Consider the following 12,559-nt stretch of genomic DNA (forward strand, 5'->3'; position numbering starts at 1 on the left):
CCTTTTATTTTTATTTTGAAAGTATACTTTGAAAAACATTTGCGTTTTTAAGAATAAAATTTACAAAGTTGATTATTTTAAATGTAAATTAAGAAGTTCTTAAATTCCCCAGGTCTCTAAGCTAATCAGGTCATTTTCGCTGCACCTGGGCAAAAATGCACCTGGATTCCTATGAAGTGGATTTGCAGGTAAAATAGAAGTTTTACCTCTTTCCCTCTCGTTTAAACCCAGAAAAACAAAATTAATAAAAGAAAATCAATACATACTTATTAAGCACACAGGGAGGGTTTGAATAAACAGCGGAGGCTTACAGCACTGATTCCCGCAGTGTTGTCGAAACCCCAAACTAATAACCAAATACCAATCCATAACCCTTTCCATTTCTTGGAGAATAATAGAGGTAAAGAATGGGAGAGGATAAGAAAGGGTTCAAAAGAAAACATAAATCTTAAGGTGAAAAAGCCATCAGAACCTCACGGCGCACATGACACTGGAAAAAGCAGGAACCCATGCCGAGTGGGGAACTGGCGGACAGGCGTGCGGAACCCCTGATCTCGTTGCGGACCCTACCAGGACTCCACCTCTAGGAACCATCTCATTGGAGCTCACCTGTCAGCTTGCACCCGCCCTAGCCCCCTTTCCGCATGCGCACCACGGTCCAAAGCGACTGGGTCGTCTCGAAGCATGACCCACCCCCCGAATTCCTGGTTCTGATTGGTCCGAGTGGCAGGCCCGCTCCTTAGGTCCAGCCAATGGAAAAGCCGCCTCGGCGCTCCGCCCTCCCGGCTGGCAGCTGGCGGCCCCGCAGCCTGCGAATCCGGGTGGTGAACCGGGATGGCGGCTGTGGCGGCGTTCGCGGGCTGGCTGCTGCGGCTCCGTGCAGCCGGGGCCGACGGACCCTGGCGTCGGCTGTGTGGCGCGGGGCTGTCGAGGGGCTTCCTGCAGTCCTCCTCGGCCTACGGGGCTGCGGCCCAGAGGCGGCAGGTGGCTCACTTCACTTTCCAGCCTGACCCGGAGCCCGTGGAGTACGGTGAGCGAGGGGCTGCCCTGTCCGCTCCGCTGCAGCCCAGTCTCGCAGGCCCATGCGAGGTCACTGAGGGTGCCGCCCTGCCCGTCCTCGGCGGGGGCCGGCAAGCTGACCTCCTTGCATCGCAGCAGAGTCCCTGCCCTGCTCTCGAGAGTCCGCTACCTGTATGTCTGTGATTTCCTCCTTAGTTCCATGTTCGTGCTTTCGAGAGGCATCTCACTCGAGATGGGTGAGAGGGCGCGCGGGGTGTGCTAGGGCCGGAGAGTGCAGGGGCGTGCTTGGGAACGCCACCTTTTCTCCGCTCTCTTATCCTTGCTTTTTCAAGTCTGCCCCACCCCAGAGTTGTCCCAGCTTGCCCACGGACGTGCCACAAACTGCAGGCAGAGAGGTATGTTTAAAGAAAAAAGCAGTCCCTCCTCCCTTTTGTGTTTTTGTTTCCTTTAGTAGAGAAAACAGAGGGACTAAAGTAACTAAAGTAATTGGTTTTCCCAAGGTCACAGAACAGCTTCTTCCTAGAGATGCGAAACAGCCATCTTCCTTTCTATCTGGGCCTAGCACTGAGCTTGTGCTGGGCAGGGCTGCCACTTAGCCAAGGAAAGGTAAGCGGTGTGGGTAATGGGCGGAGGAAGACATCGAGTACTTCCAACTGCGGCAAAGAATCGAGCACCTCTCACACCTGGCCTGATGGCAGTTGCATGACTGTTGTAGCTGAGTTTTCTGTAACCTCCGAAAGATCCAGTGCCTATCATCGCAACATTGGGAACAGTAGGAAAACAGTTAACTTTTCCTTGGCTGGCTAATCACTTCTCACATGCTAGAGCCAACTTTTGGGGAAGTGTGTCAGTATTTACTTGTGAGTAAGAAAAATAAATATTTATTGAGCGCTAACCGCAGGCAGGCCCTGGACAGAGAAATTTACATTCATTCTCTTATTTGATGCTTAGGACAATCTTAAGAGGTAGGTAATCTTTTTTTTTTCCCCTCAGTTTTTCATTTGGGTAGCTGAGATCTTGAGATACTTTGTCCTGGATTACACAGAGAAGTTAGTGGTATAGTGTCGCAGAGTAGGAGACCACTCAAGCAACTTAGCATGCACACAGCTTTGGAATCTAATTATTCAGATTCCAGAGCTTCCATTCTAAACAATGTGCTAAACTTCATGTGGAAACTATTTACTAAGAGGTGTTCTGGTTTTGTGAAATAGTAGACACCATAAAGGTGAGCACAATTTTTTCTCACCAACAATATGAACCTTGAATTCTGTCTTCAAAGAAACTAGCCCAATACTTGAGAAATAGCGCAGGTCTTCTTAACCTCCTTCCATAATTATGAAATTACTAAAGCTTGAGTAAAATGATAATAAAATGCTTGTTCTTATTATAAAAATAACAAAAGAATATTACAGATAATTTGAATAATAGAAAAAACAAAAAAGATAATCTCAACACCCACTACTGTAAATATTGCTAATATTTCTGGATGTATCTTTTAGGGATTTCATTCCAATTTAGTGGAATTAAAGAATTCCACTGATAAAATGGGGCTTTCCAGATGGCTCAGTGGTAGAGAATCTGCCTGCCAGTGCAGGAGACATGGGTTGGATTCCTGGGTTGGGAAGATCCCCTGGAAGAGGAAATGGCAACCCACTCCGGTATACTTGCTAGGATAATCCCATGGACACAGGAGCCTAGTGGGCTACAGTCCATAGAGTCATAAAGAGTTGAATACAACTGAGTGAGCACACTAAAATGAATGGAATAAAAATTTCCCATAATTGTAGTTTTAATATAAATACAATTCGCATTATTTAATCAGAAGCATTTCCCCATATTGTTTTTTATAGCTTTCTTTAGAAAAATGTTTTGGGAATTCCCTGGGGGTCCAGTGTTTAAGACTCCATGCTTTCACAGTGGAGGTCCTGGGTCTAATCCCTGGTTGAGGGACTAAGATTCTGCAAGCTGTGTGACATAACCACCGCCCCCCCCCCAAAAAAAAACCCCAACCAAAAAAAAAAACTTGTTCTGTTGAACAGAAACACTGTATAGGTCAGTGGTTAATATTTTGGCTCTAGAATCAGATTGGCCTAGGTTCCATCTTTATCCTTACCTATAACTTTAATAAACGTATCACTTAATCCTCTGTAAGCCTCAGTTTATGAGGACTTAATATTTACTTTGGAAGGTTTTTATGAGGACCAAATAAGGATAATGTGTGTAATGTACTTAACACAGTCTCTGACTGCTAAGAAGCAATCACTCAGAAAATAAATGGAAACATACCCTTATACTTTTGTTGTTATAGTTTTTGTGTTATAAATAATGCAGATGGAAACATTTCTTGTATCTTTTATGTATCTGAGATTATTTCTTTAGGATAAACAATAAATCCAGGGGTGAGATTTCCTACTTGAATATATGACCACATCTTTGGATTTTTAATGCATAGTTCGAATTACCAGTTGATAACTCGTATTTGCAGTATGAGTGTGAGTACTGGATATCATGCTAAAATCACAGGTGTGCTGTGATCCTGTGACATGGTAGGAAATACATATCTGGTGTTTGTTCTGTTCCTGGAACAGAACCCTTGAAAATTCTCATGATGATAGCAATAAAAATGTCTTTAGTTGTATTACTGTTTGGTAAGCCCTGAAGTTACCTAAGGGGCTTCCCAGGTATGCTAGTGGTTAAGAACCCTCCTGCCAATGCAAGAGATATGGGTTTGATTCCTTGGTCAAGAAGATCCCCTGGAAGAGGAGTGGCAGCCCACTCCAGTGCTCTTGCCCGGAGAATCCCATGGACAGAGGAGCCTGGTGGGCTTCTGTCCATGGTGTTGCAAAGTGTTGGACACGACTGAAGTGACTTAGCATACAGCACACAAAGTTACCCAAGGATGGGGATTATCACCAGATGTGCTTAGCGAGTTGGAACTTTCAGTCCCACCCCGCTCACCTCTGGAAGGGGTAGGGGGACCTCCAGGTCAGTGGATTGCCAATGGTCAGTGATTTAATCAGCCATGCCAATCTAGTGAAGCCTCCTTGAAACCCCAAAGGACAGGTTCTGAGAGCTTCCAAAGGAGTGATGCTCTCAGAGAACATCTCACATCTTTCCGCACACCTTGCTGTTTGCAGCTCTTCCATCTGGCTGTTCCTGAGTTATATGTATTTTATAATAAACTGGTGATCTAGTAAGTAAAATGTTTCTGAGTTCTGTGAGATGCTCTAGCAAATCAATTGAACCCAAGGAGGAGTTGTGGGAGCCTCTGCTCTTATGTCCATTGGTCAGAAGCACAGGAGACAACCTGCCCTTGGGGTTGGCACCTGAATTGGGGGAGGGGCAGTCTTGTAGGACTGAGCCCTTAACCGGTAGGATCTGACATTGTGGGAGATCATATCAGAATTGAGTTGACACCTGGTTGGAGATTTGCTCGGTGATATGTTAAAAGACCCACACTTTGGAATTGGTGTCAGAATTGTGTGTGCTCGTGCACTCACGTGTGCACACACAGACACACTCACTCACTATGGGGTATTTTGTGCTAACTGCACTTTGTTTTGATATGCATTTATTTCATTTCTATTGAATATGTCCCCATATATTTGCTAGATTTCTTTGCACTTGTGGGAATTGAACGTTCCTTGTTTCTGTGTACTTTAAAAGTTTGTACACGGTGCTCTTTTTTCTGTCAGTACTAATGCTACCTACCATTTTTGAGCAGCTATGTATTCCAGGTGGCGGTGTAGACATCAGTCTACAATCCTCCCAGTAACCCTGTTGAGTTAAAGAGCATTATGCTCATTTCACAGATGAGAAAATTGAGGCTTAGAGATGCTGGTGGCTCGCCCAAGTCTGCTAAGTAGCAGACCAAGAATTTGAACCCAGATGTGTCTAACTCCAAAGCCTCCTATACAAATGTTGTACTAATGTTTTGTGTGGTAAAGATACTAATGAATATATTTATTCTCTCTCTGCCTTAATATATTGTTATCTCTCTGACTTTCATTTGTGCTGCAAATAATGTTTATTCTTTTGATTATTTTGACACATGAAAGGGCCTCCCTAAATAGAGTGGTGGTCACAGTGGACTCTGAGGAGGTGACATTTAAACTGTACTGTAAAGAAAGGTAAAGGAATCACTTCTGCAAGGACCAGAGGGCAAGTTTGTTTTCCAGGAAGAAACAAGGGCAAGCAAGGGTGAAGTCTCTGGGGTGGGGTGAGTTTGTGCTGTAGGACCCGAGAAAGCCACTGTGGTTGGGATGTTCTGAGTAGGGGATGGTAGGCAGCTCTCAAAGGTCAAGTGTAGAAGGAAGAGTCCTTGTATTGTGGGGATGAGGGTGTTCTTTCAAGTACAGTAAGTCCCCAAAGTACCAATGAATTCTGTTCTGAGAGCATGTGTGAAGTTGTTTGTTGGTAAGTCCAACCAAGTTAGCCTAGGTACCCAGCTAACTCAGTCTACTATATGGTACTGTACTGTAATAGGGTTATAATCTGTTCACATCTTTGAAAGTTCACAGCTTGAAGGTTCACATGTAGGGGACTTACTGTATTAGAACTTTTAGTGTTGGGAACAATATAAATAACAAGAGGTTAGAAAGCATAAAGTTTATATGAGGAACAGGAATTAGTGAGTTTATTTGGAGGAGAATGGGAAGGGGTAGGAAATACGTTTGGAAAAGTAAATGGAGGTGCCAGGCACCAGTAATTGCAGGGATTATCTTATTGAGTGGGGGAGGGAAGGTTAACCAGTGCAGAGTAGACGGTCCATAAATATTGGACATTTGATAGTAGTTATCTCACTGAATTCTCACAGTCGTCCTACATATTAGATAGTATTATCCATGTTTTGTAGCAAAGGAAGCTGAATGTCAGTAAAGTAGCCTTCCCAGAGTCACACAGGGAGTAGCTGGCATACCATGGTCTCAGGTGCTTTAGCTCTGTGGATTGTCTCTGTCTCCCTTCCGTGCTGCAAAGGGAATAGTTGCTCAGAATAACTGAGTGCTGCTCATCAGACTGGTACTGCAGCATCACCTTCCCTCACTCCCCTTTGCCCGGAATTGTCTTTGACGTGTGACATTGGTAGAATTTTTTTCCCTGCTCCATTCCTTTGTTTTTAAGTGGTTGATGAACAATTTGCTCTGTGTATTTTTTAATTTTTAAGAAACAGCCTCATAGGTTTATTTGCTCAGCCATTCACTCAGCAGATACTTACTGAGCACTTGTTACATGTTAGATACTGTTGTAAGGTCTGAGCACGTTGCTATGATCAAAGGCACTAAGAACCCCTGCCCTCTTGGAGTTTATGTTCTATTATGTCCCTTACATCCTGCCAGCATGCCACTTTATTTTTGTAGCAATGATAATGACCTGGCTTATTTTTTATTTAAAATTAAAATATTATTTATTCCCTTCCGGTATGGTTTAATTCAGAATATTGAATATAGTTCCCTGTGCTATACAGTCTATTTTATATATAGTAGTTCGATCTGCTAATCTCAGACTCCTGATTTATTGCCTCCTCCATCTTTGGTAACCATAAGTTTTGTTTTCTATGTCTGTGAGTCTGTTTCTATTTTGTAAATAAGTTCATTTGTAGCATATTTTAGATTCCACATATAACTGATAACATGATATTTGTCTTTTTTTTTCCCTGACTTAATTGGGCTTTCCTGGTGGCTCAGGTGGTAAAAGATTCTTCCTGCAGTGAGGGAGAACCAGGTTCGATCCCTGGGTCAGGAAGATCCCCTGTAGAAAGAAATGGCAACCCACTCCAGTATTCTTGCCTGGAAAATCCCATGGACAGAGGAGCCTGGCGGGCTACAATTCATGGGGTTACAAAGAGTCGGACACAACTGAGCTTTGAACTCTGACTTAATTCACTTAGTATTATATTATTATAATCTCTAGGTTGATCCATGTTTCTGAAAACAGCATTATTTCATTCCTTTTTTATGGATGAGTACTATTCCATTGTGTATATGTACCGTATCTTCTTTATCCATTTGTCTGTTGATGGACATTTAGATTGCTTCCAGGTCTTGGCTATTGTAAATAGTGCTGCAGTGAACACTGGATTACAAGTATATTTTCGAATTAGAGTTTTCTTTGGATATATGCCAAGGAATGGGATTGTAGGATCATATGGTAGCTCTAATTTTAGTTTTTTAAGGGACTTGATACTGTTTTCTAGTGTGGGTTACATCCCCACCATCAGTGTTGGGCGGGGGGTTCCTTTTCTCCACACCCTCTCCAGCATTTATTTGTAGATGTTTTAATGATGGCCATTCTGACCAGTGTGAGGTAATATCTCATTGTAATTTTGATGTGCATTTCTCTAATAATTAGTGAAACTGACCATCTTTTCTTTTGCCTCTTGGCCAGATGATGACCTGTTTTTCATTTTTTTTAATTTTATTTTATTTTTAAACTTTACATAATTGTATTATTTTTGCCAAATATCAAAATGAATCCACCTGTTTTTCATGATGTTCTATTTCAGACAGTTTTGAGTAAGCAGCTCTGAGTGAGTGAGTGAAAGTCACTCAGTCGAATCCAACTCTGTGACCCCGTGGACTATACAGTCCATGGAATTCTCCAGGCCAGAATACTGGAGTGGGTAGCCTTTCCCTTCTCCAGGGGATCTTCCCAACCCAGGAATCGAACCGAGGTCTCCCGCATTGTAGGCAGATTCTTTACCAGCTGAGCCACAAAGGAAGCAGCTCTGATCTAACCATAAAACACTGTTTTACGAGGATACCCTTTAGCTTTCATCTTTGGCTTGGGAAATTGCACTGCTGTGTATATTTAAGTTTGTTTTGTTATAACTTTTTATCTTAGGAAAGAAGAGTCATCAGTCCAGCTTTGAAATTTTGCAGCCAGTTAATGATACTGGTAATTGTGTGATTTGACAACTGGATTTAATAATTTTGTAGTGGTGCTCAGAAACCCTTTTCTTTTCTTTTTTTAAAAGTCTTTCCAGTGGCACAGCTCTGATTAGATATGGTCAGTGTATGCTTATCTTATCAGGAGGGAAGATTAGGCATACTTTATCAATAGTTTTTGCTGTCACCTCCAGGAAAATAAGTAATTCTAAGGAAAATAAATATTTAAATGATATTACCTCTGAATAACTTGTGATTTCTTCCTGACTCATCCATAAATCATACTGCATATTTAAAAAGAATCAAAAGTAAATATTGCTCTATTAAAAATTGTCATTTAAAGCTTTTAAAACCATCCAGTAGAAGAGTAGTTAATCTAAAACCCCAAAATTCTGATTCTGTTCAGAAAACTAAGTATTCAGGAGTGAAAGATTATGTGTTCATATGGAAATATAACCTTTAAATACCCTTACTTGTAAATTGTTTTCATATAAGATGAGCAAATTCTTTGTGGTTATCAAGCAATACTGTCCATATTCACCCTTGGAAACTTGCCAAGCTGCAGTTCACTGAGATATCTTAGGGGCATTCAGTATTAATTCAAATGATCAGCAGACTTGAAATAAATACTAGCATAGTTGTTTAGGCATTTTCATTCTCCCTAGAGTCTTAGCTGTGAAAATCCTCATAGATTTTCATAGATAAAAATTTTACTTTAGGAAATGTTTGAAAGAGGAGAAGGAGTGGGAATGTCATGGTGGTTGAGAAAACAGTTTACCCTAAACCATCATCATCTGATACCCAGCATCAGTCAAATCTTCCAAGAATTTTTCTAGAATGGAGAAAAGGATTTAAGCAAAGTACCTATTAAATGATTTATTCTTAGCCTGAAGAAAAATAACTTGTGAGGTAATTATGGACATGGAGTGTGATGGTGATATGACAACAATTTCTTGAATAAATTCCTATTCTCCACACCAGAAATATGAGTAGAAACAGGCTTTATTATGGGCTCAGAAGGCAGCGGGGCAGATCTGATTGAGTATTTGTTGTTCAGTCGCTGAGTTGTGTCTGACTCTTTGTGACCCCATGGACTGCAGCACACCAGGCTTCCCTGTCCTTCACTGTCTCTTGGAGGTTGCTCAAACCTGTGTGCATTGAGTCGGTGATCATACAGACTGTCATTCAGCAGTGTGGAAGGGATCAGAGAGATGTGTGAGTCCAGAGCTGGACAGAGAATCAGAAGGCTGGGTGTCAATGGAAGATGGCAAATTGGAGGTGTCCTGAGTCAGAGCCTGCTGTGGAGCCAGGCTGTTCTGGGGATAGGTCTCCAGGAAAAGGACAGGTGACCAGGGTCTCATGGCTGCAGGTTGAAGGCAACAGCAGTTGCTGTTGTGATCCAGCCTGGGAATTAGACCTTGGCTTTGAGGACACACAGGCAGCTGCAGTTCACAGAATTTAGGTGGGCCAGTGGTTGGGGAATAAGCAGCAGGCATTGGAATTTGATAACTGCATGGCTATGGATTAAGGTGCATGGATCAGGCGCTGACATGAAGACAGTGGTGGTTTAGTTGCTAAGTCATGTCCAACTCTTGCAACCCCATGGACTGTAGCCTGCCAGGCTCCTTCCTCTTTCCGTGGGGATTCTCCAGGCAAGAATACTGGAGTGGATTGCCATTTCCTTCTCCAGGGGATCTTCCTGACCCAGGAATTGAACCCGGGTCTCCTTCATTGCAGGCAGATTCTTTATCAACTGAGCTACGAAGACAGAGCTTGAGCATCAGAGAAGACATGGGCAGAAAGGAACTTTTTTTTGCTCTGAGTTGTGTTTTCACAGATGATTTGACCCTAAATTTCTAGGAAGACCATGGGCACTGGGCAGCACTGAGGCTTAAATCAAAGCCCTAAAATCATGATTATTTCTGAATTCTGACATTTGAAACTTTATCAAATAAAGCTTCATACCATTCAGAATAATGGCCAAGGTCAACATGAAGCACAGAGACACAGTCCAGAGTCTAACAAAAGTCAGCTAGTATTTATTCAGTGCTCACTGGTCATGCACTCTTCACTGTTCTGTGCATTTATTGTTCCATTTAATCGTCTTAACAGCCCATTTAGGGGGATAGAGATTGGCTGACAGAGATTCTACTTGAGCAATAAGATAATAGGAAGGACCAAGGCATGGGATTGTAGAGTTATCCAAACAGTTCTGGGCGCTGAAGTTCTTTTAGCCTTTCTCATTGTTTATGGTCCATGGCTATTTGCTCTTATTGGCACATTTAACACATGCCATTGGTCATGTGTATTTGTTATGACCTATGTTCCTAAAACCCATCCAGGGCATCTTCCCAGACCCCTCCCACTCTGCTTGCTTCTCTATACTGACTTTGCTTACCTTTTATTTATGTGGACACATATTTGTTCAACTTTATTGTATTCTTTCTTTCTTTTTTTTTTTTTAGTAGTTGTTTTTAAATTGTTTAATATGTTTCAGTTTTGGCTCCTCAACAAGCATCTTAAAGTTGTATTGCTTTTACATCTTCCACAGAGACCTTACCATGGTAAATAATCCAGTAAATTTGTGTAATATATTCCATGCTTTCCTTTCTACCTTGGCTTTAATCAAAGTTTAATTGACTGTTAAAAAACTGATTATTTTTTATGTAATAATACATGATTTTTTCTTTTTTTAAAATTTTCACAGGGCAGACTCAGAAGATGAATCTCTTCCAGGCAGTAACAAGTGCCTTAGATAACTCATTGGCCAAAGATCCTACGGCAGGTAAACTTCCTTGGTGCTTGACTGTGGTTGTTGTTGTTTAGTTGCTAAGTCATGTCCGACTGTTTTGCAACCCTATGGACTGTAGCCCACCTGACTCCCCTGTCCATGGGATTTCCCAGTCAAGAATACTGGCGTGGGTTGCCATTTCTTTCTCCAGGGGATCTTTCTGACCCAGGGATCAAACCCTCGTCTTCTGCATTGGCAGGCAGATTTGTTACTGCTGAGCCACCAGGGAAGCCCTGCTTGACTATGGTAGTTGTGTTAATTCAGAATTGAAGATTTGCTGTAAATGTTTGTCTGGAGCTCAATGGATAGCATTATATCTACTTGAAATTAAAAAAAAAATTATTATTATTATTATTTTTTTTACTTTACAATATTGTATTGGTTTTGACATACATCAACATGCATCCGCCACGGGTGTACACATGTTCCCCATCCTGAACCCCCCTCCCACCTCCCTCCCCATACCATCCCTCTGGGTCATCCCAGTGCACCAGCCCCAAGCTTCCTGTATCTTGTATCGAACCGGGACTGGTAATTCATTTCTTATATGATATTATACATGTTTTAATGCCATTCTCCCAAATCATTCCCTGCCCCGCGACAGAGTCCAAAAGACTGTTCTATACATCTGTGTCTCTTTTGCTGTCTCGCATACAGGGTTGTCGTTACCATCTTTCTAAATTCCATATATATGCGTTAGTATACTGTATTGGTGTTTTTCTTTCTGGCTTACTTCACTCTGTATAATAGGCTCCAGTGTCATCCACCTCATTAGAACTGATTCAAATGTATTCTTTTTAATGCCTGAGTAATACTCCATTGTGTCTATGTACCACAGCTTTCTTATCCATTCATCTGCTGATGGACATCTAGGTTGCTTCCTTGAAATTTTTACAAGACCTGAACAAATGCTTAAGGCTAAATAATCAAATTATGATATTAAACACATTTTTATCCTCTTATTATGAATTAGTTCTCATGTATATCTGACACTGACATTATTAATTTTTTTCCATGGTATGTGTGGTCCTGATAATACATTAACATAATACCTTTTAAAATATGTGCTGTTGTTTGTCTAGCATATAGAAAAAGTGGAAAATACCACTTTGTTCAGCTATCTATTTATTGATATAAAATTAAAGTTTAGTTCTGTGCTTTCCTTTGGGATACATTATCATTCAACTTGTAAGATTTTTTTTGGAAAATAACTTTAATATTAATAATTAACTTTATGAGTACCTCATCTTACTAAATTATTGATATAAAAAGAGTTGTGCTGCTGTGCGTTTTCTAAATTAGATTGACTTGGCTTTATATGTATATTTAGTATACCTTGGGTTTCCCCTTGAGAATCTCAGTTTTTAAGGTCAAGTGGAAAGCAGGTTAGTTTTTAGGAGAAGTGAGAGCTGGACTTGCTTTGTTTTGAAACAGAATAACTGATATAGTCATGTAGATAAGGGTGAGTTATTTTCTTGAGGTCTTTGAAGCTGGTGAGGTGCATTAATGGGACTAGAATTCAGCTTTGTGAACATCCCCTTATTCAGTTTAATTTGCCTTGCCTACGTAGCACCCCTGAGTTTTCACCAGAACGATTCTTTGCCTTGCTCTTTACATTCCATTATACTTCAGTCTATGTCACTTTCCTGCTGCTGCTAAGGCGCTTCAGTCGTGTCCGACTCTGTGCGACCCCATAGATGGGCAGCCCACCAGGCTCCCCTGTCCCCAGGATTCTCCAGGCAAGAACATTGGAGTGGGTTGCCATTTCCTTCTCCACTTTCCTACTTGTCACTATTCTCTCAGCTTGAAATGCTGTTCTTTCAGCTTCTTCAAATTGCTGACTCTCATTGTATATGGTATATTA

At 41.5% G+C, this 12,559-nt stretch overlaps 1 protein-coding gene across 1 annotated transcript in view; it reads left to right on the forward strand.

Annotated features, from left to right (window-relative positions):
- The first annotated feature begins 796 nt into the window (after nt 1-796).
- The window catches only part of BCKDHB (branched chain keto acid dehydrogenase E1, beta polypeptide), a 270,277-nt gene continuing 258,514 nt past the window's right edge, over nt 797-12,559 (forward strand). The window contains exons 1-2 of the mRNA XM_010854589.1: nt 797-1,030; nt 10,612-10,689. Coding sequence (XP_010852891.1) covers nt 835-1,030; nt 10,612-10,689 — 274 coding nt within the window. The 5' untranslated portion in view covers nt 797-834. The remainder of the gene's footprint in view (nt 1,031-10,611; nt 10,690-12,559) is intronic.

This window comes from Bison bison, unplaced genomic scaffold (genome assembly GCF_000754665.1).
Source record: "Bison bison bison isolate TAMUID 2011002044 unplaced genomic scaffold, Bison_UMD1.0 scf7180017864344, whole genome shotgun sequence".
Classification (NCBI taxonomy): domain Eukaryota; kingdom Metazoa; phylum Chordata; class Mammalia; order Artiodactyla; family Bovidae; genus Bison; species Bison bison.